The sequence below is a fragment of the Clarias gariepinus genome, chromosome 14 (assembly GCF_024256425.1).
Source record: "Clarias gariepinus isolate MV-2021 ecotype Netherlands chromosome 14, CGAR_prim_01v2, whole genome shotgun sequence".
Classification (NCBI taxonomy): Eukaryota; Metazoa; Chordata; class Actinopteri; order Siluriformes; family Clariidae; genus Clarias; species Clarias gariepinus.
This window is the reverse complement of record NC_071113.1, coordinates 23,038,701-23,066,627: the sequence shown is the minus strand read 5'-3', so window position 1 is coordinate 23,066,627 and position 27,927 is coordinate 23,038,701. Positions and strand designations below refer to the sequence as shown.

Below are 27,927 nucleotides of genomic sequence, written 5' to 3'. Positions count from 1 at the left end.
TTTGCACATGTTTAAGAGATGGCTGGATTTGACGATCTGATTTTTTAAACTCCCATTTAATAATGGTACAAGTGAACAGTACTGTTTTTACAAAATTAACACTGTTCAAACATAAGGCCTTTTCATTAGCGGAAAGGCATAAATGGTTACCAGTTGCTTAAATGCATCAACACTGAGCTACTTCTCCATGTACTGGAGCACTGAATCAGTCAACCTATCTAATAAGGACATTTACTACATTACATGTTAAAGTTGAAATTAGACGCAAGTAATATTAGTTGGTGATGTAGCGTTTCCATTCGGTCATGCTTTACATGACCTTCCGAGAGCAGCAGCTAAGGAGAACGGTTTTCTAGGTAGAAAACAAGTCATAAAAGCTGAAAAAAACAGCCAATGTCTTCCTGTTCAAAGAAGCAGGTGTGCTTCTAAAAACATGAAAGGATCAACAGAGAATCAACATGAGAGTGCATTTCAAAAATGCAGCCAATCCCAATATGTCCACTGATCCCGATAGTGTATAAGAGAAGAGGATGGGAAGAGGCGCTTTTGCTCTGGGGGGACTGAGCAGGGAGAGAAGCGAGCAGCCCCTTAGTATTTCTTTAAACGTATTAGTGCACTTTGTCTCAGGCCTCTTCAGTGCTCAGAGGTATACATTTCCTGGGGAAGCTTTTAGTGTTAAATAAACACAAAGTGTAGTCCTGTCCCTTTAAATGCTAGCTCTACTTTTCTTAATCCTCTAAACATGTCCTTTGCACTTTGCTTTGTCCATCCTCCTGCCTTTTCACATTCTAAAGCCTTCTCACTATTACTATCTGTAAAAGCAAAATTCCTACTTTGGGACTTTCTCATGTCACAAACTCTACTCATAATACATACTGTTTAGCAACCATTATTCGATTCAAAAGCATACCTAAGTACTCACTTTTTGTTATTTCCTTTTTTTTTCTCCACCATTAACAGGTTTCTAGAACATTCTCCTAACTATAACAAGTCTGATAAGACCTTTAACACACTTCGAATTCAGGGCTTGACTGGTCATAAGGCCTGCGTGTTTCAGTGAATGTGCTGTGATCCCACTACTCCATGCGAGCCCCGGGGAGACCTGAGACAAAGGGCATCTGTTTGTGACACAAAGGGGAAGGTGGGTGGGTGAGAGCTGGTCCTCCCTCCCTCTTTCTGTAATACTGTGTAGAAACTGAAAGCCTGCAGCAGGGGAACAGCTTTCCAACAAGCACAGGGTAGTAAACTGTGTGTCTGACACATATATTTATATTTTTTTAGTTTCACATTTCTTTATCGTCCCTCTGCGTCACACCACTATCTCTACTAACCCCCCACACACAGTTGCTTCAAAGAAAGAACAGCGCAAAGTGTTTAGAACGTATAAAAGTCCTGTACTCAGTAAGAGCCTTTCCCACCCCCACTCTGCTCATACGGAGAATAATTCCTTTGCCCCCGCACCACCCCAGCTTGCTCCTTTTTTTCTCTCTTGGCCTATATATCAAGAGAAGTTTGTGGTCTAGTCCAAGGCGTGACAAAGGCCTTTTGGCGCTCTTACGCGTTCTTCTCTTAGTTCAGTTTCTGTCACCCAGGGAAAGAAAACACTGTTGTGCCAAATGGAGAAATGGTGATGGAACAATCCTCTCTCCCTCTATCCTCCTGCCTAATCCCACCTATTGATCAGGGAAAAGGGAGAGCAAAAAAATCATTTTCCTAACAGCTGTTTTCTCTGATGCTCCAACAAGGCCTCCAGATGATCTGCTCTCTTTAGTGCAGCCTAGGACATAAAGTGAAAAAAAGAAAAAAGCAAGGAAAAAGAAAGAGATTGTCAGATATGGTTTCAATTATGGGCTAATTTTTTATACCCCAGTGGGTAGAATGAGCATTTCTTATTTGCTTTACAGGTCTTATTTGCAAAATGGCTTCCACACCTCATGCTGCTTTCTCAAAAAGTTCACAGTTTCTTCCTTCTTCAAAATAGCTGACTTCACCCTATAAAAAGAGAAACAGGGAACAAAGCCATGCTCAGTCAGTGCTTACGTGGAGCTCAGCATCTGGGGCACAAATGCAAATTCATGAATAACATTTCATGATGGAAAGATGGACAGCATCTGGTCTTTGTGTCTATATGTCTCTTATTTCTTACCGCTGGTGGACCTCGGCCAGCTCTTCCTCTTTCTCTCTGCTGAGTCGCTCCAACTCGAGCCGGAGTCTGGCGCGTACCTCGGCCACCTCAACCTTCATCCTTTTGTTCTCTTCCTCCATTACAACCAGCCTTTCTGCAAACTCCTCTCTGATGATTTCAGCCAGGCTCCGCCTCTCTTCTGACATTTTATCTCGGATCTGTCACACAGGAAAATCTGATGTATTTGTGCGAGCCATAGAACCAGGGGATGACTCATCTCTTAACTCTCATCAGCCTACAGTAGCTTTCAAAAGGGCAACTAACAAAACTAGTAATATCATTACACTGACAAGGAAATGTACCAGCATTATTATCTACGTATATTATTACAGTATCTGCCATTGTGCAAGAGCAGATACAAATATACAAGTGATGTTGCATACCAAGAGATTTGTAATGGTGTTTAGGATTTCGTTTTGGCGGAAATGTTTTTTTTATCTGAATAAGGTCTACATTTGACATGACATTGATATGGTACTTTTGAAGCCAGGTTGCGTAAGTAATGAACAAGCACTTGTTTGGTAGGTTACATTCATGTACTGGAAATTGTGCAGGGTGTGTTATCGTCTATGTGATCATTCTAGCCAGAGCAACAGAATGGTATGTGCCAACCTCACTGTGCAAAATGGTTTGTTTTAAGTTGGCACATTCACCATTATTTCTTTTGAAGGAAATTGCTGATATAAAAAAATATATATATTATAAAGTAACTATAATCAGCAAAAAAAAAAAGAAACGTCCTCTGACTTTCAACTGTTTTTACTTTCAGTAAACTCAATGTGTAAATATTTGTATAAACACTAAAGGAGTCAACACCATAAGACATAAACTAAAAATGTTTCACAATGTGTCCCTGAATGAAGGGAGGCTCAAAATCAAAAGTACCAGTCAGTATCTGGTGTGGCCACCAGCTGCTTGAAGTACTGCAGTGCATCTCCTCCTCATGGACTGCCTATTGCGGACAATCTGAGCACTGATGGAGGGATTGTGTGTTCCTGGTGTGACTCGGGCAGTTGTTGTGGCCATCCTGTACCTGTCATGCAGGTGTGATATTCGGATGTACCGATCCTGTGCAGGTGTTGTTACACGTGGTCTTCCACTGCGAGGATGATCGCTGTCCTTCCTGTCTCTCTGTAGCGCTGTCTTAGGCGTCTCACAGTGCGGACATGGCGATTTATTGCCCTAGCCACATCAGCAGTCCTCATGCCTCCCTGCAGCATGCCTAATGCACGTTCACGCAGATGAGCAGGGACCCTGGGCATCTTTCTTTGGGTGTTTTTTCACAGTCGGTAGACAAGTCTCTTTAGTGTCCTGTGTTTTTAGAACTGTAACCTTAAATGCCTACTTTCTGTAAGCTGTTAAGGTCTTAACGACCATTCCACAGATGCATGTTAATTAATTGATTATGGTTAATTGAACATGCATGGAAAACATTGTTTAAACTCTTTACAATGAAGATCTGTAAAGTTATTTGGATTTTTACAACATTATTGTTGAAATACACAGTCCTGAAAAAGGGACGTTTCTTTTTTCACTGAGTATATGTGAGTCTTGTGCTTAAGATAATATTTTTGAGCCGGCAATTTGTTAAGGTAACTTGAATTAACAACATTTGAAACAAAGTGCAAAGTCTTAGGGTAGTGCTGCCTGGTTGGAATAAAGGCCTGTACATACACTGGCACCTACGCCATCATGTAATACAATTCTGGTGTATTACTGGTTATACCAGTGTGTTTTTGGTACACATGTTGGCCCTTCCCTTGAGACAAATATGTACACTGGAAATTACCTGGTGTTGTAATGGTTTTGGAGTGTTGCTTTATTATTGCTTCATTTACCTGCGTGAGATCAGCAATCACCAGCTCTTTTTGCGTAAGAAGGGACTGCAAGCGGAGAAGCTCTCCTTCCGTTTCAACCTGTTTCCTTTTCATCTCCTGATGTTTTTCCAAAGCTACCTGCTCCGAGCGTTCCAGCTCTCGAAGCTCTGCTTCGTACTTTTCCCTCACACGCTTTACACTGAATTTGCACACACACACACACACACACACACACACACACACACACAGAATGTGTAAACATAGTAAAAGTCTTCAGGTACTTATTAAGTCATTTCTTGCTATTTGGATTTAGTGCATTAAAGTTCACGGCACAGATTAATTCCTTCTGACGCTATTTATGAAAATGTCACATTTTCACATCTTGTTATACTTGCACAGTTTCTCTATTTTTGACTTGGGGAATCTTAGAATGTGTCAAAGTCAAATAAATGGCTAAATAATACAAACACGCATAAACTTTTCATGCTCACCGGTTGTCGGCTGCTCTTTCGCTCTCTTCTCTAGCTGTGTTGGTTTCCTCTTCTAGCCTCCGAATAGCCACCTCGATCTCTTTGTCCCGTTCCCGGCGCACTTCCTCTTTCAGCTCTCGCTCTCGGGTAAGCATCCAGACTTCCTAGGAAAACATAACCCACTTTGTTAGACTTTAAAATAGATGTATACAAGTACTGCATATGTACCGTAAGTGGACATAGTGAGCAAAGCCAGTAGATGACTCAATTAAAATATCCATATGACCTGAATTTTCTTTAAACACAGTGACATTATACTCAAAAGTTTCTGAACACCCTTTAGCCTTGCTATTCCTTATACTTAATGTAATTGAATATTAGGTCTAGGTGAACAGAAGTTGACTCATAACGTGTGTCTTTTATTCCGCTCAATAAATTTACTGCACAAACTCTATATTTGCTTTTATTAGCTTTACACAATTGGATTGGCAATCTTTTTTTTTTTCATTCAAAGTTCAAATACAAATCGTGATTTGTTGACACAAGTAACCAAACACAAGTAGGTAAACTGCATGCATGTGGTGGAATAAATGCCTCTTGGTTAATTTATGGTTGATTTTCCAACCATTTTAACTAAACATCTGGTAGATTTTATGGTTTCTTAAAAGAGTGTCAATATGCATCAGGACACTGAATTACATTATCTTCAGGTCATCACTTGGTAGTTTAAGGCCTGTTCACGTTGACAATCAGGTGACATTCTATTGTAAAGCAATAACAGCATTCCAGGTTACTATTTTATTTAAAGAGACTAAAGAATAACTAGAGTACTAAAACCATTAAATGAGGACCAAACAAGATAATCTAAAAGGCACGTTCATAAATACTTTTAACCACTGAGTACCAGAGACAGACTGAAGGGTACAAGTCCATCTCCAAAGATCTACAGTGGATTTACCTTTGTCCACAGTGCGTAACATTTATTAAGAAGTTTGCAACTGTAGCTAATCTCCCTGGGCGAGGACGGAAGAGAAAAATTTATGAAAGGTTGCAACGCAGGATAGTCAGGATGGTGGATAAGCAGCCCCAAAGAAATTCCAAAGAAATTCAAGCTGTCCTGCAGGCTCAGGGAGCATCAGTGTAGTGCGAACTATCTGTGCTATGGATAACTATAAACGCTATGGCAGAAGACCCAGGAGGACCCCACTGCTGACACAGAGACATAAAAAAGCAAGACTACAGTTTGCCAAAATGTACTTGAGTAAGCCAAAATCCTTCTGGGAAAATGTCTTGTGGACAAACAGCTTTTTGTTAAAGGTCATTATTCTACTGTTTATGAAAACGGTATAAGGCCTACAAAGAAAAGACCACAGTACCTACAGTTAAATTTGGTGGAGGTTCAAAGATGTTTTGGGGTTGTTTTGCTTCGTCTGGCACTGGGTGCCCTAAATGTGTGAAAGGCATCATGAAATCTGAGGATTACCAAAGGATTTTGGGTCGCACTCTAGGGCCCAGTGTCAGAAAGCTGGGTGTGCGCCCGAGATCTTGGGTCCTCCAGCAGGACAATGACCCCAAACATAGTTTAAAAAGCACTCAGAAATGGATGGCAACAAAGCGCTGGAGAGTTCTAAAGTGGCGAGCAATGAGTCCAGATCTAAATCTCATTGAACACCTGTGGAGAAATCTTAAAATTGCTGTTGGGTAACAGCGCCCTTTCAATATGAGAGAACTGAAGCAGGTTTCAAAGAATGAGTGGTCCAACATTCCATTTGAGAGGTGTAAGAAGCTTATTGCTGGTTATAGGAAGCGACTGATTTCAGTTTTTCCAAAGGGTGTCAAACCAAATATTAAGTTAAGGTTGGCAATAATTTTGTCCAGCCCACTTTTGGAGTTTTGTGTGACATTATGTCAAATTTGCTTTTTTTCCCTGTTTTTTTTTTTTTGTTGTTGTTCCAATACGCACAAAGAGAATAAACATGTGTATAGCAAAACTTGTTAATGCATTACTTTTCTGTAAGAAATACTTGATTTTCTAGAAAAGTTTCAGGGGTGCCAACAATTTTGGCCATGACTATAATATGTACCTATTTTTATACCTTTATATATACCTTTTATATATACCTTTTTACTTTATTACAGCTTGTACTGTATGTCTATATTTAAGGCTTTACATCTCTATATTTAATAGTTTGTTTACTTTTATAATCAATGTAACTGTTTTTAAATATTTACTATCAATATTAATGTCTTTTACTTTGTTTTAGGTCTTTGAGCTGCATTGTGGGTACATTCTATAAACTGTGCTAAATACCACATGAATATGTTATAATGTTTAATTAAATCCTTTCACAAAGTCAAACAGGTCATTTGTGAGAACATTAAATATAGAAATAACACACACACACACACACCTCCTTTTTCATGTAATTTTCTTCCCATGTCTGTTTCTCTATTTCCAGCCGTTCCCGCAGAGCCTTCATTTCCATCTAAAAGCAAAAACAAACATTTAACACACTATAAGAGTTTATTCTGTTGCCAAGGAAGATTACAACATTCTGTAAATAATTACGGACTGGACAAGCAATATAAAGTACTGTGCAAAGGTCTTGAGCCACCAGGTCTTGTAGAGTAAAACATTTGTTCCGATTTGTAACCTCAACAGCAACCTCATTTCCCCTCTCGTCTGTTGCAATCACTCAGCATTCAACATCAACACTAACCATTGGCCTGATCATCTGTCAGCTGCACCTGTTTCTCACTGGTTTATGTCCTACATTATATGTTTTTTTACACCAGAACGATTCACTGTGTGGCTTAACAAACAAAAAGCATTCCTCTAACACTGCTCAGGCACAGGCAAAAACCTGCCATAAATGAGATTCAGAGATTCAGAAAAGTCTTTTCGAAAGCCTGGAGAACTATTCCTCAAGACTGCATTAAAAACACAATACAGTCTGTCCCTTTGGAAGCAAAAGATGAAGAAATATGAGTTTTTTTTCCCACAATGCTGTATATAACGGAGAACTTGTGCTAAAGAAAGCCGTCATGTACACAGTCATTCCTGTTTGTTTTCGTCCACCTTTCAACATAAATTATGTTTTATTTCTAAATATTCTGTGCAATTCCTAAATCAAGGTGATGTATTTGTTAGCCACTGATTTATTGCAATTCGATTCAAGCAAAAGTGGCTGCGCAAAAAAATACACATTTAAGGACTGTTTTCTTGTTCAGATGTTTAAAATGGATATTAAATTATGCCTTCTTAATCCTCCATTTGTTTTGTGTTTGAGAAAAAACACAAAACGGAGACAATTTAAAACCATTACTGTAATGTGTAAAATAAAGAATTATATTTATTTTTTCCTCACTACACAATCTCATTTCATCTTTTTTTTAAATATAATTTCAGGCTCCAATAAACAGCCTAGATTTTTTAAAATGCACCTAAATTTTGTACATGTTTCATGTGACGAATATCACAAAATTTTATTATTCCTAAAACAATACAATTAGTCAATTTTACAAATATTAGACCTAAAGATTACCCAGAATGCATTAAGTACACAGAATGTTTTGTTTGACTACATTTAGTTTTGTTTTTTACTTATTTTATTTTTATTCATATACACAGATTACTTTTTAGAAGAAGTGTTTTATATGCTTTTTTTTATTTTTAGAAATGTTGTTTATATGGAATGTAAAACTGTATTTAAGTCATAAAAATCATCAAAAAGTGTTTACATAATTTATCCATAAAAGGTTTTATGCATAATTTCAATCACATACTGTACATAGTTTAATTAAATGTACAAATGTGAAACTCCTACATAAGCATTACGAGTTCCTGACTCGGCTCCAGCAACTTCTAGACTAAATTTAAGCTTCTGGGGTATTTGTGTTAGCCAATCTGACTTGCTGATAAGGGCTCGAGATACATCCTCCCTTTCCAGATAAAAATGGGGAACTGCGCAATTCACTTTGTTCCATGTTGACAGAAGAACGGGGCCAAGTACAGAACTTGACACATCTGTAGTGTGCAGTCTAGAGACGTGTGCTGTCACATGAAACATCTTGTACTGAGAGAAGAAAACTTCACAAGGTTGACAGGCATCATGACAAATATGTATTATTCATTTTCTAAATAGCTATTTCAGGTTCTCACCTGGTGCCGCCTCTCCTGCTCCTCTCTGCTTTTCTCCACCTCTTCCCTGAGAGTGCGATTAGCCAGAGAGCTGTTGTTTTCCAATTGAGTCTTTAACTCCTCCAGCTCGGCCTGCTGCCTGTAATACAGTACACACAAAGACAGACACACAATTATATGTGAACTCAAGCTTAGCTCTCTCAGTGGTGCAGTGACCAAATAACCCTAAACTGTATCAACCCTGACCCTGACCTTGAAGCTTGCTGGGCAAGACGCTCCTTCTCTTCAGCGACTTCCTTGTAGAGTCGTCTCCTCTGCTGCTGTAAGGCATTCTCTTCTTCCTGCATTTGCTTCTCAAACCTAACACACACACACAGAGACATAAATAGTTTCATACAGCCCAATCCTGAACACTGTAATTATGGAGAAGATGCATACCTTTCAAATTACACAATACTGAATAGAGTACACCCCTCTCATTTTGGTGCCAATGACCTCTTCGTGTTTCGACTTTACTTTTGCACTGTGTACCTTTGCTTGGCAAGTTCCCTCTCCCGCTGGCACTGTTCGTCTCTCTCTTTCTCCAGCTGCTGTCGGAGCTCATCTGTCTGTCGAATGTAGCGTTGCGCTGCTCTCTCGTCTGCTTGAAGCAGCTCGGCCTCGTGCATCACCTTCAGCTTCTTCAGCTCCTGCTTGTGCTTGGCGATCAGTTTCTGGATCTCTGGCTCCAAGCCTGAACACACAAACATGAGTACACATCACACAAAAGTGACGTTTTAAAAGACAATCCTATTAGATTGTCAAAAGAGCTGGCAGAATCATTGGTTTTCAACAGCTCACCTTTCACAGTGATTTCCTTGATCTTCTTGGTCTTCTCATCGATCCACTTCTCACGCCGGATCTTTTCCGTGGTGCTCATCAACTCTTTGAGTTTTTTAATCTCCTGATGTTGGGGAAGAAAGAGGAATAAATATAGAAATATGGATGAAAAAAGCACTTTTTACTCTGACGTTGTGGCAATTGACATGTTTAAGAGTGTGAAAAATAGAATTTAATTTTTGGTCACACACAGAACAGATGTTTAGGCTGAATCTTTAACAGCTGGCTCTCATAACTGACAAAGCATGGAATAATATTATATTTTATTAAGGGGTAAAAAATATGTGGCCAAAAATTTGTGGACATCTGATGATCACAGGCATACTGTATGTGGTTCTTCCCCAAGCTGCAGTCACAAAGTTAGATGCACTCAATTGTACAGAACGCCTTAATAAGCTGTAGCATTAAGATTTCTCTTTACTGGAACCAAAAGGCCCAAACATGTTTCAGCATGACGATGAGATAAAGTCATGGCTTGCCAAAATTGTTGTGAAAGAACACAAGTTGTTTACAACAAACTTTGTTTTTTTTTAAATTATTATTATTAGGGCCCAAGCACTATGATATCAACCCTGCGTGTAGAGGCCCTCTCGTTTTTGGCTTTTTGAGAGCTTTATTATGCTCGAAAATCAGGAAAATTAGAAGACAGGTTGGAATCTGGTGCCATTAGGACACTGGAGCATCTGGGCGTTTTGCTGCATAGCTCTACACACTTATACGTATGCATGCTGTACGAAACCTTTAGATCTTATACACATTTAGATCTCAATAAGCTAAACAAATTTCGATTTGCATGTCATGGGCATTACTCAACAGGAAGTCAGTTATTTTGGGTCGTTTGCAAAATGCACCCAATGTACTTTGATAAACCCTCCCCCTGGGGGATTCATACGGAAGTCACCAAACCAGCCCCATTGACTGGGAATCCAGTGATGGGTTTGGGCATTGGCTTGCATTGGCTGGGCCTTTCGCATAGCAGGCGAGAAACCTACTACTGAGCCACCAATGCCCTTGAGTAAAATTGAGAGGTAGTGCCTCGCCACCTCTAGAAAAAGCTGGAATCCCTTGTTCCAAACACCAAGGGATTTGGGATTAAGCCTTGTGTTACAAACTAGTTAGTTTTGTAGCTCGCTTCGGCCATAAACAAAAATCACAGATGGAATCAGGTTCAGGGGCAATTTGAGGCAACTTTGATGCAATGAAACTAATTTCACTCCACTAATTTCCACTAATGCACACATTGTACCTGAGACTAAAGGGTGCACAAAGAAGAGTCTCACTAAATACTGATTTTGTTTTATTAATTAATGTTTATGGAGCATTAGAGTTTTTTGTATATGCATCCTTTCTTTATATGATTTTTTTGCATGTGTCTTTTGCACAGACTTTTGCAGTGTACCGCACACCCACACACACACACACACAGACAAAATTAGCAAAGGGGAGCGGGCAAAAAATATAACAAAAAGTAATGGACTAAATGGTCCACAAATTTCAGTTTAAGCTGCATCAACTAATTAAGTAAGGGATAATGCATAAGGTGTTACAGGAAACCCAGGGGTAGCTCAGTGGTTAAGGCATTGGATTACGATTCGGAAGATTCCAGGTTCAAACCCCACAACCACCAAGTTGCCACTGTTGGGCCCTTGAGCAAGGCCCTTAACCCTCAACTGCTTAGATATGTAATGAGATAAAAATGTAAGTCGCTCTGGATAAGAGTGTCTGCCAAATGCCTAAATGTAAATGAAACTAACCAATCATTGACGGTTTGCTGAGTTGCAGCATCTGTGGTCACATACTGATTATTATCTTCTGTACTGTAAACATGCTGTTCTAAAAAAAAAGGAACCGACACTTTCTGACCAATCAGCCTGAGGAAATGAGAAGTACTACGGTAGAATTACTTTTTAAAAATCCAAGTCCATCCGTCTGTGAAATCAGCAGTGTGCTGGTTTCACTGCACAAATTTAACCTATAATGTTTTCCAGCACTCTATATTTAGTTTTGTACAAAAAAAAAGGAAGAAAACTTTCAGACATGCCCTGCAGAGAGGGGAACAGTGGGATGGGCACGACTCTACTCTGAAGGGTAAATCCACACAGATGGTGAACGATCTAATATTTGTCACGGTAAACATGCCATCTGGGTTATTATAAAAGATCCAGTCGCTTGTCATGGGTAGGTCTGTTACGCTTCTACAAGTCTGCCTACGTGTCTGCCTTTATTACAGGCTTCTCACAGCAATGTGTAACGATGCTGTTTGCCGTGGAGCGTTTAACCATTTATTTGCACTGTTAAGCATTTTATTATACACTTTACTGTGTCTCTAAAGTCTAATCGACCAAGTCATCCAAGTCACAGCAGAGGCTTGATATGTGAAAGAAAAGCAATGAAATGATGAAAAAGTGGAGGTTAGAAATGGAAACACAAGCATTACCTCACACAAGGGACCCAGAATTTGCCACACCTACAGCCAGAGGAGCAAACATAAGCAGAGGGGCAGAGAAAAACGCAGACAAGGAAAGAAAGAGAGAACAGTTAAAAAGGAGAAAGATATGTTGAAGTTAAACACATGTATCCCACACACACACAGTAAGAGGTTACTATTAAAGACGAACAGTGACTGCGACATGTAGCCTATGCACACCAAAGATCTACAACTGAAAACTGAGTCAAATCAACCCAGTAGTCTTTCTGTTCTACATCTGAAAACAGAAAACATGCAGACCAAAGCAAGCAGGTACAGTAACTGCTGTAGTGTCGAGTAATATAGGAAGTATGACAAGAATTAAAGTCTAGTGCTGACACACATCAGGAGTCTCATTTATCAAAGTGTGCATAAAACAAGTACTAAATTTGTGCCAAGGATCCGTTTATACACACACACAGCTTTTACTGTACATTCACTCCGTGTAATCTGTTCTGACCTTGTGAGAACTGAAAATAGTAAATACTCTCTCTTTAAGGGAAAAGTGTTGTTTAAGAAGACATGACATCATCAGATGTGTTTTACTGGTGAAAGTGCTTCCATGGGTCTTTTGTGTTTAAATGTGGGTTTTGGCAGACATCTGCTCTCAATAAAGTGACTCTCTCTCTTTCTTTCTTTCTCTCTCTCTCTCTCTCTCTCTCATATATATATATATATTAAAAGAAGCATATGAACTATTTAAAAGCGAAATAACTGGTCTTTGAGGGTCAGAAATCTGAACGTTTTCTCTCACAGTGGAAATGCACCTATGCTGAAAATTGTAGACCCCTCCATGATTTCTAAGTAAGAGAACTTGCAAAATCACAGGGAGATCAAATACTTATTGACCTCACTGTATATATAAAATCACCACTCGTGGAATGCCTCTCGTCCAAACAGTAAAATAGTTTAGGACTAACTGTTGTTTAATTATGATCCCTTACGCAAATAAAATATATTTCTCTATATATTAACGGTCAATATATTAAAAGATTTTGTGTTCTGATCTCCTGGTAAATTGAAATGATTTTATAATGTTAAAATTCCTCGCTACACTAACTGATACTCACTAATAATTAACAGGAAAAAAGATATTCATATTCACAATATACAAAATAATCTATTGAGAAATATATTGAAATATATTCAAACATATATATTTATGTATGTAATTTATATTCAACAAAATACTTCATAATATATTGAATTTGATTGAATATATCTATCTTTCTCTCTTTTTTTTTTTACAATATGCTTGTATGTTAATGTAGTTCGAACAAAATGGACTTCATAGGAATTAATCAGAGTAAAAAGTAAAAGTGTGTGTATAATTCTTAAACATGCATAAAGTTTCAATAATGTTTCAATAAAATAATTATAAGTATAAATATAAAGGTTTTTGCCTTCATTGCAATATATACTGTATATCCATGTGTTGTAAAATATTCACATATTTTACAACACATTGCCATATATTTCTCTGTAAGGGATTAGAAAAGATTTTTGTGGTCAGATTACCTAAAATTAAACTTTATTACCCTTAGAGGTTCTTGCATTTTCATGGTTTGGAGTGGACATAAATCTGCACATTTAATGCACAGAAACGAGCATACGAAACCATACATACACACATTATATCCAAACTAGCCATACACACCGTTGATAAATGAGGCCTCAGATCTGTCTATTAACCTGATGATAAAATCTAACTGTAATGAGGTAAATAAAGGTTACAACTCACCAGTTCATGCTGCTCCTGCATCTGGTTGATCTTTTTTGTGTATTTCTGGTCGACCTGTTTGAGCTCGGCCACCACCCCCTCACAGCGCTCACTCAGGGCCTTCTTGTCATCGATCAGCTGAGAACAAGGGGGTAGACGAGTTTCACACAAACATGGCTCATTGCTTATTGAATGGCTATTCTGGGAGACTGGGCTATTCAACAGAAGGTTGAATCAAATCTAAGCACTGCCAAGACCTTCAATTGGATCTGATCCTTAAAGGATTCTAATATAAAATTGTTTTGGATAAAATTTTCAGGCAAAAGTTGACCGGTATTTCTCTATGTGACCATAGAATTATAACTTGTAGCATTGTTTCTCAATCCTATATGTCTTATGTGTCTTATTGTACGACTGAAATTGAATTCAACGAGTACCTCTGGCAAACAGGGACTTGCACTATTGCCAAACGGTATCATTGCACTGAATGCAGGAATTATGTTGAAGCAGATGAGTTGCAAGCTGGCAAACGTCAAAAAGTACAGCGTGATATCCCAAAATCAATATTACAGAACGCTTGTTTACAAATCAAAACCCTTTGGCTTTTTCAAAGCCAAGCAACAAGCCAGGATGTATGAATGTATTTTTTTTAAGTACACACATACTAGTACTTATCTGAATGTCTAAAGATGACTAATAAGTGAACTTAGCATAATAGTTTATTATGCTTATACAGTACTACAGGATCGGAAGTTTATCCCAGGAGACTTAGAGCATGGTGTGGGGTACACACTGGAAACACACACACACACACACACACACACACAGACAAAATGACAATTTGGGAATGCCAATTAGCCTAACCTGCATATCTTTAGACTGTGGGAGGAAACCAGAGTACCCAGAGGAAACCCTCCAAGCACAGGGTGAACATGCAAACTCCATACACACAGACCTGAGGTGGGTGCGAGACTATGCCACCCTGCCATCCCTTAAATATACTTTCAATCAATTTTTAAATAAAAAAGTCTCCGATCATTTTAGCGACAGACTAGAATCTTCATCAACATCTCAAATTACAAATAGCATAACAGGCACCTGATCGATAAAAGCGAGATGTCTTTGGATTGTAGCCTCATACTGTTGTTTCTGTAACTGAAAGTTGTGGTTGAGCTCTTTCTCTGTCTCCTTCACGTGATGAAGCGTCAGCTCTCTCTGTTGAGTCTACAGACATAAAAGCACATGTCATTCAGCTCTCGCCGGCTCTCACCAACCTACTAATTTTAGGTTTTTATAACAAATGCATATCCAAACTTGAAAACAATCATTGGTTTTACGGAAACTAACGCACAGCTGTGCGTATACGCTTACCAGTGCTGTCTGCAGCACATTGACAGTGCGTTTCTTTTCCTCCAGCTCTAGTTTGAGTCTCATCATCGAGCCGGTAACCTCAGCAGCAGTAGCAGAAGCCTGATCCACTGTAGCCAGCTCCTCCTCAGACAGTAACACCTAACCACATACATCACAACAACATATTGATATGGACAACGTACAAAAAAACACTAAATCAAATCAAAAGTTTCCTCAGACTGTACAAGTACCTCTCTGTGTGATCCTGATGTAACTGAACGTGGCCTCTCCTGTTCGGACTTCTCCATCTCATCCAGGAAGCTCATGATGCTCTGCAGCTTGGCTTCGGACAGTAACGCTCCACCTTCTGACAGGGCAGGACTCTGGCTCAGCTGCCCATGCCTCTCTACATTATCTGTGGTTAGGGTGATGGAGCCTCCACCCTGAAAGGGTAAGTTGGTGTAGGGTTCTTAAAGTATGACCAGTCTGTATATCAAATATATTGTTCCCAGTATGTTTCTGGAGGTTGACCTTGAAATAGTTTATCCACATCAACTATAACAGCTGCATAGTAACCTTAAATGTTTCTTATTCATACTGCAAATTGACTATTATTATTATTATTATTATTATTGTTGTTGTTGTTGTTGTTATTATTATTGAATAAAATGGCATTACAATTATGTACTGTAAAAATAGTACTGCAAACTACAAACTTGATTTTTGCAGAATGTAACCTAGGAGTGACTTGTACGTAACGTGCATTGAGCTCTGTGTCCTTTACAGCAATGGTTCCCAAACTTTTTTCCTTGAAAACCTAAGACCCTTCGCAACAACCCAGCCCATATACACAAATAAAAAAAAATAAACCGAATTAAAAAAAATCTATGCACATTTTACTGCAAGTGTATAATTATGATCTTATTTGGCATGTGTGTATCTAATTCCAACAACATCACAGCCTCAGGGCAAACAAAGCCTCGTGACCCCTTTGATCTCTGACACCCCCCTTGAAAGGGGCTTGGACCACATGTTGGGAAGCAGGGCTTACATTTACATTTCAGCAGACACTCTTATCCAGAGCGACTTACATTTTTATCTCATTATTATCTCAGCAGTTGAGGGTTGAGGGTCTTGCTCAAGGGCCCGACTTGGTGGTGGTGGGGTTTGAACCTAGGACCTTCCGTACCATAGCCCAATGCCTTAACCACTTGGTTACCCCTGGTTTAAAAAGATATTTGTTTGAAAATGTTTACGATTTTTTTTTTTATATATTTAAAAAAATAGTTTTTCTTATGTTTCTATCTGTATCTAGTATGATAACCTAAGTTCAGCTGAATAATTCATATAACTGCACGTGCTTGGATAATCTACAACAGGGGATTTGCTTTAGAAGTTAATGTTTAAAAAGCTTGAGTTGTTAAACCTAACCAGTTCTCTTCATATCCTGACAGCTCTGCTTTAGTATTTCTTTCTCAGTTTGGCCGCCTACAATAATTGTATTATTTTCATATAGTTAAATGTATGGTGGTCCAAAGATTTTTCCGTACACTCTATTGCTTAAAACTGTGTGGCAGGGGTATATTTAAACACACATTCCTCAATTTTCCTAAAACAGGAAGTCTAGTAGAAGGCAGTAAAGCTAGGAGATGCCTGCCACAAAGCTATAAAGTCTGCCTGTGGATTAGGAGAGATGGCTCTACGGAGCCAGGCAGAATATATTTTTTAAGGTATGTAAATATAAAGGAGATAAAGATAAAGATAAGCCACATGTTATTGCATTTCACCTCTCTCACACTCTGCACACGCCCTCCCCCTCCCATCCCCCCTCTCTCTTAGCCTCTAAGCATAAACATGCTTCATAAACCTGAGATACTGTGTTGGTGTAAACTGATAGTATTAAATTATGATAGTATTTGTATGATAGTATTCATCATTTTCGGTCCATATCGCCCCACCTAGTACCTCTTCAATCCATGCATATTTCTCCTTCCTGTAGCTCTTATCCTCTGAGAATCTCTCTGGCGCCTCCTCTAGGAGTTTGAGGGAATCCAGCAGGTCATTGAGTGTCGTTTTGGAATGAGCTCTGCTTGATGGTGCCCCCTGTCTCTGGTCTTCTACACTCACAGACCTCTGCAGAATCTCCTGAGCAACATCATCTTAATTAGCACGATTACTGACTTATTCAAAGTGTCTGGTGAAATTTGTCACATGTGACCAGCCGTATCAAAAAGCGGCCATTTTTTCTAGTTCTGTATCTTATGTTATGTTTCGGAGATAATATACGTAAACTGTGACGTCCCTGAGAACACGGAGCGCACGCTGAACAAATGTGTAATTACCTGAGAACACTGAGAGCCTCTTCGTGTTGACACCTTGGGCGATGCTGCCCTCAGATTTCCAACATCTTCTAGTTCGCTCTCCAAATTCACATTGGAATCTGTGCACAGAAATCCAAAATATATTACAGAGATACAATACTTTTATAATATCCTCAGATAGTATCTCCTATACGTTTTCTAGCTCATAAACAAAACAACGCCGGCTGAGCTCCGGATACCTGTGTTCTTAGCCTTGGCGGCTATTGGAGACGTGGGCAAACTCTGAGCAGGCTTCTTACGGCCCACTTTCCCGGCCTTCTGCAGGCCATCCACTTCCTGCTCTGCTATTCGCTGCACCTCCTCAGCTCTCTGTGCCCTTTTCTGCTGCAGCTCCTGTCTCATGCACACACAAAGAGCAATAATGTCACTAGACATAAAACAGTTACTGTACACATTTCAAGGCTATGTGAACAAATGAAACGTTTGGATTGAACAGTATTTTCACATAAATCCTGGACGTTGGTATCTACATGTCTGAGTTTGGGTCTAGTCGTTTGTTCTACTGCACCACATCAGGTCTTATCAAGGCCACCAAAGCGGCTTTTCATCTTTCATAAGCGCATATGTACAGTATAGTAAACAAAAGATAAACCTGGATTGCTGTGAGCCGAGCCAGTCGGGCCTTCTCCTCTCTAATGCGTTTCCTGTCCTCCTCTTTCTTTTTCTGAGATTTCATAGCCTTTTCTTCACCCTGCTGAAGCTCCCTTTCCTGCTTGAGCACATTATATAATAACCACGTTATAATAATAACTAGCCATACACAATATTTTAAAATAAACAAACTTTAAAAGACGAGTTAGTCTGTTAAAGTGTATGTGTACAAAATACAAGACATCATTATTTTCAAGGAGAGAAAAAGACATCCAGAGTCGAGAAATCCTTCATCCCATTATTGATCTCAGACAGAGTAAAAAAAAAGAACTTATGATCTGGTGCCAGTTACTGTGGCTCACCAGCATTCAAACATGTGGATCAAATGGATCAGAACACTACCGAGTCCATGGTAATCCAACTCATTACCTTTCTTTTTGAAGTGAGCAGTTGCTTGAGGGCTGCTTCGTTTGCTTTTCTCCTGCTGACATGGCGCCGGTACCACCGCTGGATCGTGACTGCTGCGTGGCTGACCTGCTGGATGAACCTGTTTAAAACGTCAGGAGTTTAATGATCATGCACGTCATGGCACATTCAGACGGCGACATTTTATCAGAAATCATCCGACATTGGAATCGCACCAGCGTCAGGTATTTAATAAGGTTGTGATGATAAGCAGCATGACCTTACCTCTCAGCCTCCTCCTCCGTGACCTCTCGTCTGCGAGGGCTGCGAGGACTTCGCGAGCTGGAAACGTTATTATTAGAGCCTGATGAAGCTGAGAAGTTCTTCTGAGATTTGGTCAGGGAGCTGCTCTCTATCGTCCCCTCATCGTTCACTGTGGCTTTGATGATGTTACTGATCAGACAAGAATCAATGAAAAGTTGGCTTATTTATTTGCAGCTACAGCACCACCTGTTGGATAAAACGGCAAATCGCACTGTTTAAGCATGAGTCTTTATTAATGAGTCCGTACTTGAAGCAGGGTTTCTGATTGGAGCTCTTGGGTGTGAGGGGCTTGTCCGAGTGGTTGTTGTGCAGCATGGTTGTCACGGAGTTGCCCACAGCTGCTTTACTGCTCCTGCAGGTAAAACATTAAACTGAACTTGAACTTGAACACAATGTGAGGAAACATTCCTCATAAAACGGTATCATTTTACCATGGTAGGCTTAAAGATATCGCAGAAACTAAATAACTTCTAAGCCACTTCTAAGTATTAACATATTAAAGTAATAACAGTGAAGGGGAGTTTGACACTAAACATTACACTGGTAGAGGTTGGCGCTGTCGCCTCGCCCCCCCATGTTCCGGGTTCGATTCCTGCCTCGGGTGTGTGTGCATGGAGTTTGCATGTTCTCCCTGCGCGTGGTGGGTTTCCTCTGGTTTCCTCCCACTTCCTTCCTCCAAAGACTATAGTGTGTGAATGAGTGTGTATATGTGTGTGTGCCATGTGATGGATTAGCCACGCAGTCCAGGGTGTACCCTGCCTCGAACAGAATGAAGCGGTATAGACGACACCGATGATGCAGACAGCCCCACATGTAAAGAGCTACATACATATTTTTACTAATTGTGTTTTAACCTCTTTATATTCAACAATATGATGCTCTATAAATAAGAGGCATAATTACTTTCAACTTTCTTATTTCCTATACCCTGTTCTGCAGGGTCACACACACCAAGATTTCACTGTCTGCATTTAGCTTTGTTTATGGTGCACAGTGTGGTGGTAAATTCATGTGTGAAAATGATTTCTCATGCTCCCAGAACCACGGTTTCACAATTTGAATCCTGGAATATACCCGTTCAATCAGGAAAGAAAAAACGTCCATAGATGTGATAACCTGGTCATTCAGGAGATTAAGGTCGCCAGTGGACTTCATTTTATTGTCACATAATGTTGCTGAGCCTAGACCTGTCCAACTGCAGCAACCCCAGATCATAACACTGTCTCCAGAGGCTTGTACAGTGGGCACAGTGCATGATGGGTACACAGATCACATGATCTTTTTCTATTGCTCCTAAATCCAATCTTTGATCCCTTGTAAATTTAAGTTGTTGTTTTTTGTCTGATTAGTCTCAATAACAAGTGCACACAGCTGTTTAGGTCCAATCCTGTGAGTTCAGAAACGCTTTTACTTTCACAGTTAAACAAAGCTGAGATTCATCTTTACTAAGCATTTAATTGATCTCCATTCACGATTTTATTTCTGACCACATGTCGTCCACAGAGTTGAAGGTTTAGTACATTCCTTACAGCTTTTAGTAATGTGTCGTCAGTTCCTAATTTAATTCCAATAATAAAAAGTGGGGAATTTTTTTTTTGGCCCGTGTATATGCACATAACTATTCAGTAGACTTGTAGTAGTCTAATCATGGAATGATTTCTAATACAGCATTACTTATTCAATAATCTACTGAGCCCCTTAAAGGGATAGGTTATTTTTCTTCTTCTTTTTTTAAGTCTGTCTTAAATTAAAATCAAGGTGTAGATAAGTCCTCAATGCAAGAAAAGTGTACTGATTCTTGAACAAAATATGTCATGAAATATCGAATGTTAGCAGACATCCTCATGTCTCTGCTGGGAAACAAAATAATGTCAACTTACCTGTTGTTGGCAGTGAAGTTATCAGCCAGGGAGATGCCAGAGTCCCTTTTTTTCAGCCCAGTGGGAGAATCCATGCTGCAGGTGCTGCGGGAGCTGGAGGGCAACACCAACGCTCGCGGCTGGTCGTCCTTAAAAGCGCACACATATGCACAGACACAAATCTACTTTCATTTTGTTCACAAAAGGCATACAAGGACAGCTTTATCGTGTCATCTCAGGTTACCTTGCAGAATTGTTCTACAAGTTCTACAGTCATTCACACAGTGCTGCCAAAGAAACAGGGCAACTTTCCAACAACATTAAAATGGGTTAGATTCACATTTTAGTGTGTATTGAGTTGAATGTGATGTACTCTAGATAAAGCTTTTACTTATTACTCGAAGCAGACTTGTCAAAGAGAACCATAAGGTAACCCCAGTCTTCTATGTTCTTCTGTGTTGTTAGATATTACATACATTACAGCATTAATTTACACTAATATCCAGTTAACTGAGTAGCTTCAATCATGTGAAAAAACATCTGATTATAGTGGCTCTGAGTATTAGGCCTACGCTACCTCAGATGGACAACATAACGTTTTTCACTGTGGAATTATTTATTTAACAAAAAAGAAGCCCAAAAGAAAAAAATGTGTGCAATACTCAATAACCCCATGATATAATAGCTTGTAGATCGTCCTAAAGAAGCAATAACTAGAAGTAACAGTTTCCGGTATGAGTTTATCTTGCAATGTTTTGTTCTTCTTTTCATCATTGCCTCGGTTTATTGGGGTTTTTGGGTATTTACAGTACTCATCCACAGCTCTCCTAAGGTCCCACCCCAGCATATCAATTGTGTTAAGGTCTGGACTTTGGCTTGGCCATACCAAAACCTTGATTCTTTAATTTTTTTGCCATTCTGATAAGATTTACAGGTCATCGGATCATTGTCCTGTTGCCTCACCCGATTTTCCGATCTGTCGGACTGATGGCCTCGCATCTGCCTCTAGAATACTCTGGTATACAGATGAGTTCATGGTCGTCTCAATGACTGCAAGGTGACCAGGTCAAAACAAAACAAGCCTAAATCTTCACCCCTCCATGGCTGTGCTTGACAGTGGGAAGTAGGTGTTTCTGCTGAAATTCACAAAACATAGCCCTGGGCATGAAGACCACATAAATCCACCTTGGTCTCTTCTGTTCACAGGTTCCAGAACTCTTGTGGTTTGTTTAGATGCAGTTTTGAGGACCTCAGTTTCCATGTTTCTCTTGGCAACCTTTCCAAACAAACTGTACTTGGTTATTTTTATTCTAATTATACTGTCATACTGACTTTAACATTGAATATGCTCAGTTAAGGCCTGTGGGGTCTAAGATGTAGCTTTTGCATTTTTTGTATTTCTCTTAGCATTGCATAGTCTGACCTTGGGGTGAATGTGCTGGGACGTCCACTCCTGGGAAGACTGGCAACTGTCTTGAATGCTTTTCACTTGTGAATAATCTTTCTCACTGTAGAATCTTGAACTCCAAATAGTCTGGAAATGGTTTTATAACTCTTTCTACATCTATGTAACAATTGCTTCTCTATGCAATTGTCGGGTCAGGGGCTCAGTGGTTAGGGCATTGGACTATGGTTCGGAAGGATCCCAGGTTCAAATCCTACTACCACCAAGTTGGGCCCTTGAGCAACGCCCTTAACCCTCAACTGTTCAAATGTACATATAATAAGATAAAAATGTACAGTGGGGCGAAAAAGTATTTAGTCAGCCACCAATTGTGCAAGTTCTCCCACTTAAAAAGATGAGAGAGGCCTGTAATTTTTACCATAGGTATACCTCAATTATAAGAGACAAAATAAGAAAAAAAAAATCAGAAAATCACATTGTGCACATGATTTTTAATGAATTAATTGGTAAATTTAGCTATAAAAATAGGTATTTGGTCACCTACAAACAAGCAAGATTTCTGTCTTTCACACACCTGTAACAACTATTTTTAAGAGGCTCTTCTGTCCTCCCCTCATTACCTGTATTAATGGCATCTGAGGAATGGGCCAAAATACCGGCAATAGTGTGTGAAAACCCTGTGAAGACTTACAGAAAACGTTTGACCTCTGTCATTACCAACAAAAGGTATATAACAAAGTATTGGGATGAAATTTAATGAAATACTTATTTTCCACCATAATTTGCAAATAAATTCTTTAAAAATCCTACAAGGTGATTTTCTTTTTTCTTTATTTTGTCTCTCATAGTTGGCATATACCCATGATGATTGGGAGAACTTTTTTGCCCCACTGTAAGTTGCTCTGGATAAGGGCATCTGCCAAGGGCATCTTTTTACCTCTTGGCATTGTGGTAACACACACCTAAATGCTCAAGACTAAAAAACTGCCAAAGTTTCTGCTTTTATAGAGGTCTGCACACCTGCTGATGATCAATTAACCAATAGGTGATGATTATCAGAACCTGACTGCAACTTACCCTCTTAAATCATTATTGTTAAATAAATAAGGACTCTGTGAAAAAAGCTAGATGTTGTCGCTCATCTGAGGTTGCATTTGCCTAATAATAAAAACCGCTATGATAAGATATTGTGGCGTGGGCGGGGCGGCGGCTGACGACCAGCATGCCTTGCGGGGATGTCGGTGTGTGTTCACCATGTTGGGGAAAGGTGTTCTGGTTAGTGGCTTAGGCCCTGTTGTGTGTGAGGGGGGTGTGTGACGTGTGAAATGTGCTCCAGTTCAAGCTAGTGCTGAATTGGATGTAGGCTCCTGAGTGAAGGTGCTGCTCATGCCTTACATGCTGTGTGCTTAATAAAGTACTCCCAGCCATTGCATTGGGTAGCAAATAAGCTCACTCGTCTCTCCAGCATTCTTCCCGGCGTAAAAACGCTACAATAGTATGTTATAAAATATAGAATTAAAAGAGGGGGTACTAACTTTTACACGATTGTACGTGATTATAACTTTATTATTACTTATGACCCTTTACATGATTAAAAGGACGTTGCTTTACACAACCTATAAAGACAAACTATATTTAAATACTGAAGCACTGAACCTATAAGAGCAGGAGAGTCGGTGGTGAATGGTGATGCAGGTAAAGTAGTACCAGAATATTCCACGTTGTGCGGTCTGGAGAGGCCTTAGTGAGGCTGGCTAGTTTCTTGCGGCCATCGGTGCTGCTGTCAAAGAGAGCCAAGAAATCCTCTGTCTGGCCGTCACTGAGAAAGTGAGAGAGAGAGAGAGAGAGAGAGAGAGAGAGAGAGAGAGAATTTATGAGTGGTGAGAATTTCATGGGTGTCAGAAAAACAAATCATGATTCACACTGAATCAACTAAAAATGCATCACTGTGCACATTCCATTCCAAAGAGGACTGGAACAAACCTGTTTTTTTTTCACAAAGAAATTATCAATTCTTTTTATGACTGTCCTTTAGATTTTTTTCCCTTTCCCTTTATTTAGCACATAAAAAACTCAAATAAATGCATAAAACTAGAATGAATACAAACTATATACAGTAAATGTAGATTTCGGCAGATAAAGATTAACACTTTGGGAGGAAAGAAATGGGATGAGTGATACACCCGGAGGATCACTGTTTCAACACAGCAAGCTTTGGCTAAGCGTAAGCATTGCTACCCATATCCGATGAACACGTTTCAAAGGGAAAAGTACCTATTTTGTGGTGACAGCTTTGTGAGGACAGCTGCATTAGGCCTTTGCTTAGGAATGCAATGAGACGGCAGCCATTTAGAGAAACAGATGCCTTCGCAAAACCCAAGGAACGCACATATGGCTATCACCTCTGTTCAGACATTTAAATGACTTAAACGGGCAACATGGGCAGATGCTGCTCATCTTGACGCCTAACCATGGCCCTACATAGAGAATGCCAGCTGGCCAAATGGAAAGTAGTGCAACGCTGATTTTAAAAGGCGCATTCCATTATGATTCGAGGAGGGGAGGTCAGGGGCTGGTGGCTATTGATGAGTAGAATGAAAAGGGAACAGGGTAAAGTTATTCTTTATTCTACTTCTATAAAGAATAATCAGGCAGAGAGAGGGAAGGGTGATGGCAGCTGACGGACAATAAGCTACCGGGGTGCGCACACTTCTCCTTTCACTGCAGCCTCATTCGAGAGAAACCCGAGAGGATTCCCTCTTACCCCCCTTCCTGTTGAGGACAAAGCCATCCCCACTGCCCTCCTCCATACCGCGGCAGCAGCCGCCAGCTCACAATAGCCATTGTCTGCAGAAAAAAGATAAATCTCCCAAACCCCAGCTGTTGCTTCTCCATGCGGTGCAAAGCCCAAAAAGTTTAGGAGTGCCCAAGCTTGACAATGCCTGGAGCATATACACTACATATACCGTAGGTAACAAGCTGGGGCACCTCACCAATCACTCACATCAAAAAAAGCAATGTGTAGAATGTTGTGAGGTAGCTAAACATTGCTTTAAGAATGTTTGAAGCGACTGAGCAGAGATCAGCACAACTGCTGTAACTGAAACCTGCACCTGGGTCTTATTAGAAAACTGGACACCAATGGAATGGAAAGCGTGACACAGTGACCAATCTCTGTAGCAAATCTGCTCTTTTTTCACTGAGCAAAATTTACCTTAAGTTCACTTTCAGACTGAATGCTTAACCTTTTTACAGTTTACTTTTTTTTTAAGTAAAACACATTTACACTTAAAGAATATGAGAGTGATGTTTTATACCCGAGTCTGGGGTTGGCCTGCTGGTTCACCTGCGTGGTGCTGTTTGATCGGCGCAGATTCTTAATGGCACGGGAACTCCCAAACCCACCATCAACCTGCCAACGACAGGAAGTAACAGCCCGTCAATTAAAGAGTCACTACAGTGGCCGAATGTGTTTTAACTGCTGCTGGCTGTCTGGACAAATTCCAAATGCTTGTTTAACATCCCGTACACACAATTAAACATACACATTCAAATGTATATTAACATTTTTCCAGTACTTTTAAAATCCGATTGATAGAAGAGGAATAAAATTTCAAAATATGCTCTTACTATACTTTACTATTTTGGACTATATACACACACAATATGAGACAACAGTATATACAGAATAGTAGTATATTACAGGTAGGAATGACTGATGATTCTGAAATGTTTACGAAGCTAAAGACGCACCGGTGTGTTGCGTTTGCCACGTCCATCGCTAGCCACAGACACAGATATAGAGCGGGAGAAGTGTTTCCCTGGTGAGGCGCTGCTGGGTCTGCGCCCCATGGGAAGCTGTGATCCGGTCAAGCTCAGATCGAGTGCGTCGCCAGCCATTCCAGACTGGATGGACATGGGACTGCGAGTAGTGTGCATCCTCTCTCAGTCTGAGATAAAAAGGAAAGAGGTCAGTAAACTCTGATTCAAAGCCAGACATAAAAAAGAATCTGGAGGTTATTGTGATACAGTCAAAAAGGATTAATGGTTAACGTCCTAAAAGTTGACTGCAAAGCAAAAGGGAATATGGCTATTTCAAATTCCAAGCCGAAAACTTAAGGGGAAATTGTGCCGTTTTTCAAAGGCTGCTGCAGGTCTAATCATAAAAAGGATATAGCGAAGCTTGGCACCAAATCTAGTTATTTAACAATAAGACGGCAGAATCCCTTATGAAGCTCTTATGAGCAAGAAAGTTTCTATATTACACTGCTGAGGGTGTGTAGGAAACCAATAGAGATTATACTACATACAATGATTATTATGAAATAATTTCCACTGCTAAAAAAAATAGAAATACAGTTTAACTTTCTAATGATTATTGGATTTGTTGTTTCAATGGTTGATGCAACAACAACTGCCAGGGATATCGAGATAGTGCAGATGTGGCTCAAGCGAACGATGCTCTGGGTTGCTGGTCAAAGGGTTGGGTTTGAGCTCATCACTGATGGGTTGCCACTGTTGGGCCCTTGGGCAAGGCCCTTAACCTGATGCCTATGTAAGTGTCTAAAGTAGAAGCAGGACTCAATGGGGAGAACAATATAGAGTGGACAGGGAAAAGTGTGAACCAAGATCAAGATGCATGATAAGCTCACCATTTGAACCTTGGCCTGCCCATCAATCAATCAATCAATCAATCAAAATCTAGAAAGCAAATAAATGCTACATCATGGTGTTTTCACATGATAGTTTAAAAACCTATATTTCACCTGTATTTTGTCAAAATCAGTATTATTTCCACATTTACCTTATAACCCAATAATAATAATAATAAACAGTAAACCTCTGCATACATTAAGGATTAGTAAACTCTACATGCTGGTATTGCATAACACAAAATACTGTAGTGATGATTTGAACCAGGACAGAACCAGATTTATTTTCCCCAAATGCTGAAGGTTAATGTTAGCCATAAATATTTCCCAGAATGCACCTTCTGCGCATCAATATAAACAGGAAGTCCTTACGAGGTCAGTAAGACAAACGCGCGCGCAGTGGGATGCTACAGTGGCTGCGTAACCAAGACAACGCCAAGCGTTGCTACAGGTGATGTAACCGTTCCTGCCTGTTATTGTGCTAAACCGAGAACGAAATTCTACAATCGACTGTTAAACGACGCATGAATATGATGATATATCTTAGATAACCAGAGTGTAGAAACTATATTTTTATAAAGTCTAGTGAATATCGGAAGATTCTGGAATTTAGCCACTGCTCCCGAGTCTTCTTACACATAAAAACAACAATAACTAGCCTAACCTACAGTACTGATTCAACTAAAATTAAACTGTTTCGTGAACATAATTAAAATATTGTTATTAATCGTGACTCGTTTTGCATAAAAACACAACACTACAGGCATAGATCTACACTTCTCCCTCAGCACTCACCTAAATCTGAATCAGATTCCACACATCCACTGTCTCCACTGCAAAACGATGATGTAAATTAAGGGTCTAATTCCCGTTTCTCGGGAACCAGATTTGTCAAATTCCTGCCTCGGATATAACACCTCCACCATGGAAAACTGTTTTCGTATCTAACAATAAATACAGCGCAATCCCATGTCTTAGCAACGAGCCTATCGAATCACCAAAATGACGCTGCCTGTCCAAACGCAGCCAATCACAGAGCGAAGTAGGAGGAGCTTCGAGAAAAAAACCTACCGGAACTCCGCCCATGTTATTCTCTTATTGGTGGTTGCCCGGATACTTGTGATCTGTCCTGGCGATCTGATTGGTGACTTTGATTGGAGTGGAAGGGGGTAAAAAGGCAAGGGTTTGAAGCTTGGTTGAAGCTCAGAGAACACTTACAGATAACGTAATAGTAATAACAACAACAATGTGTGAGAGTGTGTGCGTGTGGAAATAAAAATA

The 27,927-nt window shown here is 39.8% G+C and overlaps 1 protein-coding gene across 3 annotated transcripts; it reads right to left on the bottom strand.

Annotated features, from left to right (window-relative positions):
• Positions 1–44: 44 nt before the first annotated feature.
• On the bottom strand, positions 45–27,602 carry cep131 (centrosomal protein 131). 3 transcript variants are annotated; one of them, XM_053511927.1, is made up of 27 exons: positions 27,442–27,602; positions 25,748–25,944; positions 25,312–25,406; positions 23,702–23,813; positions 20,611–20,738; positions 18,978–19,082; positions 18,692–18,859; positions 18,431–18,548; positions 18,003–18,119; positions 17,590–17,743; positions 17,372–17,469; positions 16,995–17,174; positions 15,281–15,472; positions 15,051–15,188; positions 14,778–14,903; positions 13,701–13,817; positions 11,930–11,959; positions 9,454–9,556; positions 9,145–9,346; positions 8,866–8,973; positions 8,635–8,752; positions 6,884–6,958; positions 4,494–4,636; positions 4,024–4,201; positions 2,147–2,343; positions 1,932–1,992; positions 45–1,777 (listed from the first exon to the last, which is right to left on the bottom strand). In XM_053511927.1, exons 2-27 carry the CDS (start codon positions 25,931–25,933, stop codon positions 1,706–1,708), a joined length of 3,321 nt encoding a protein of 1,106 aa, XP_053367902.1. In that variant the 5' UTR covers positions 25,934–25,944; positions 27,442–27,602; the 3' UTR covers positions 45–1,705. The 3 variants fall into 3 exon arrangements, with proteins under 3 accessions (XP_053367902.1, XP_053367903.1, XP_053367904.1); XM_053511928.1 differs by lacking the exon at positions 11,930–11,959; XM_053511929.1 differs by lacking the exon at positions 16,995–17,174.
• Positions 27,603–27,927: the final 325 nt, after the last annotated feature.

Bases quoted from the DNA above. Each gene is read 5' to 3' on its own strand.
- cep131 (XM_053511927.1), bottom strand. From the start codon at position 25,933: ATGCACACTACTCGCAGTCCCATGTCCATCCAGTCTGGAATGGCTGGC. The intron at 19,083-20,610 runs GTAAGTTGACAT...TTTTACCTGCAG, and splicing joins AACTTCACTGCCAACAACAG to GAGCAGTAAAGCAGCTGTGG. The intron at 2,344-4,023 runs GTAAATGAAGCA...CCTGTGTGACAG, and splicing joins TGATTGCTGATCTCACGCAG to ATCCGAGATAAAATGTCAGA.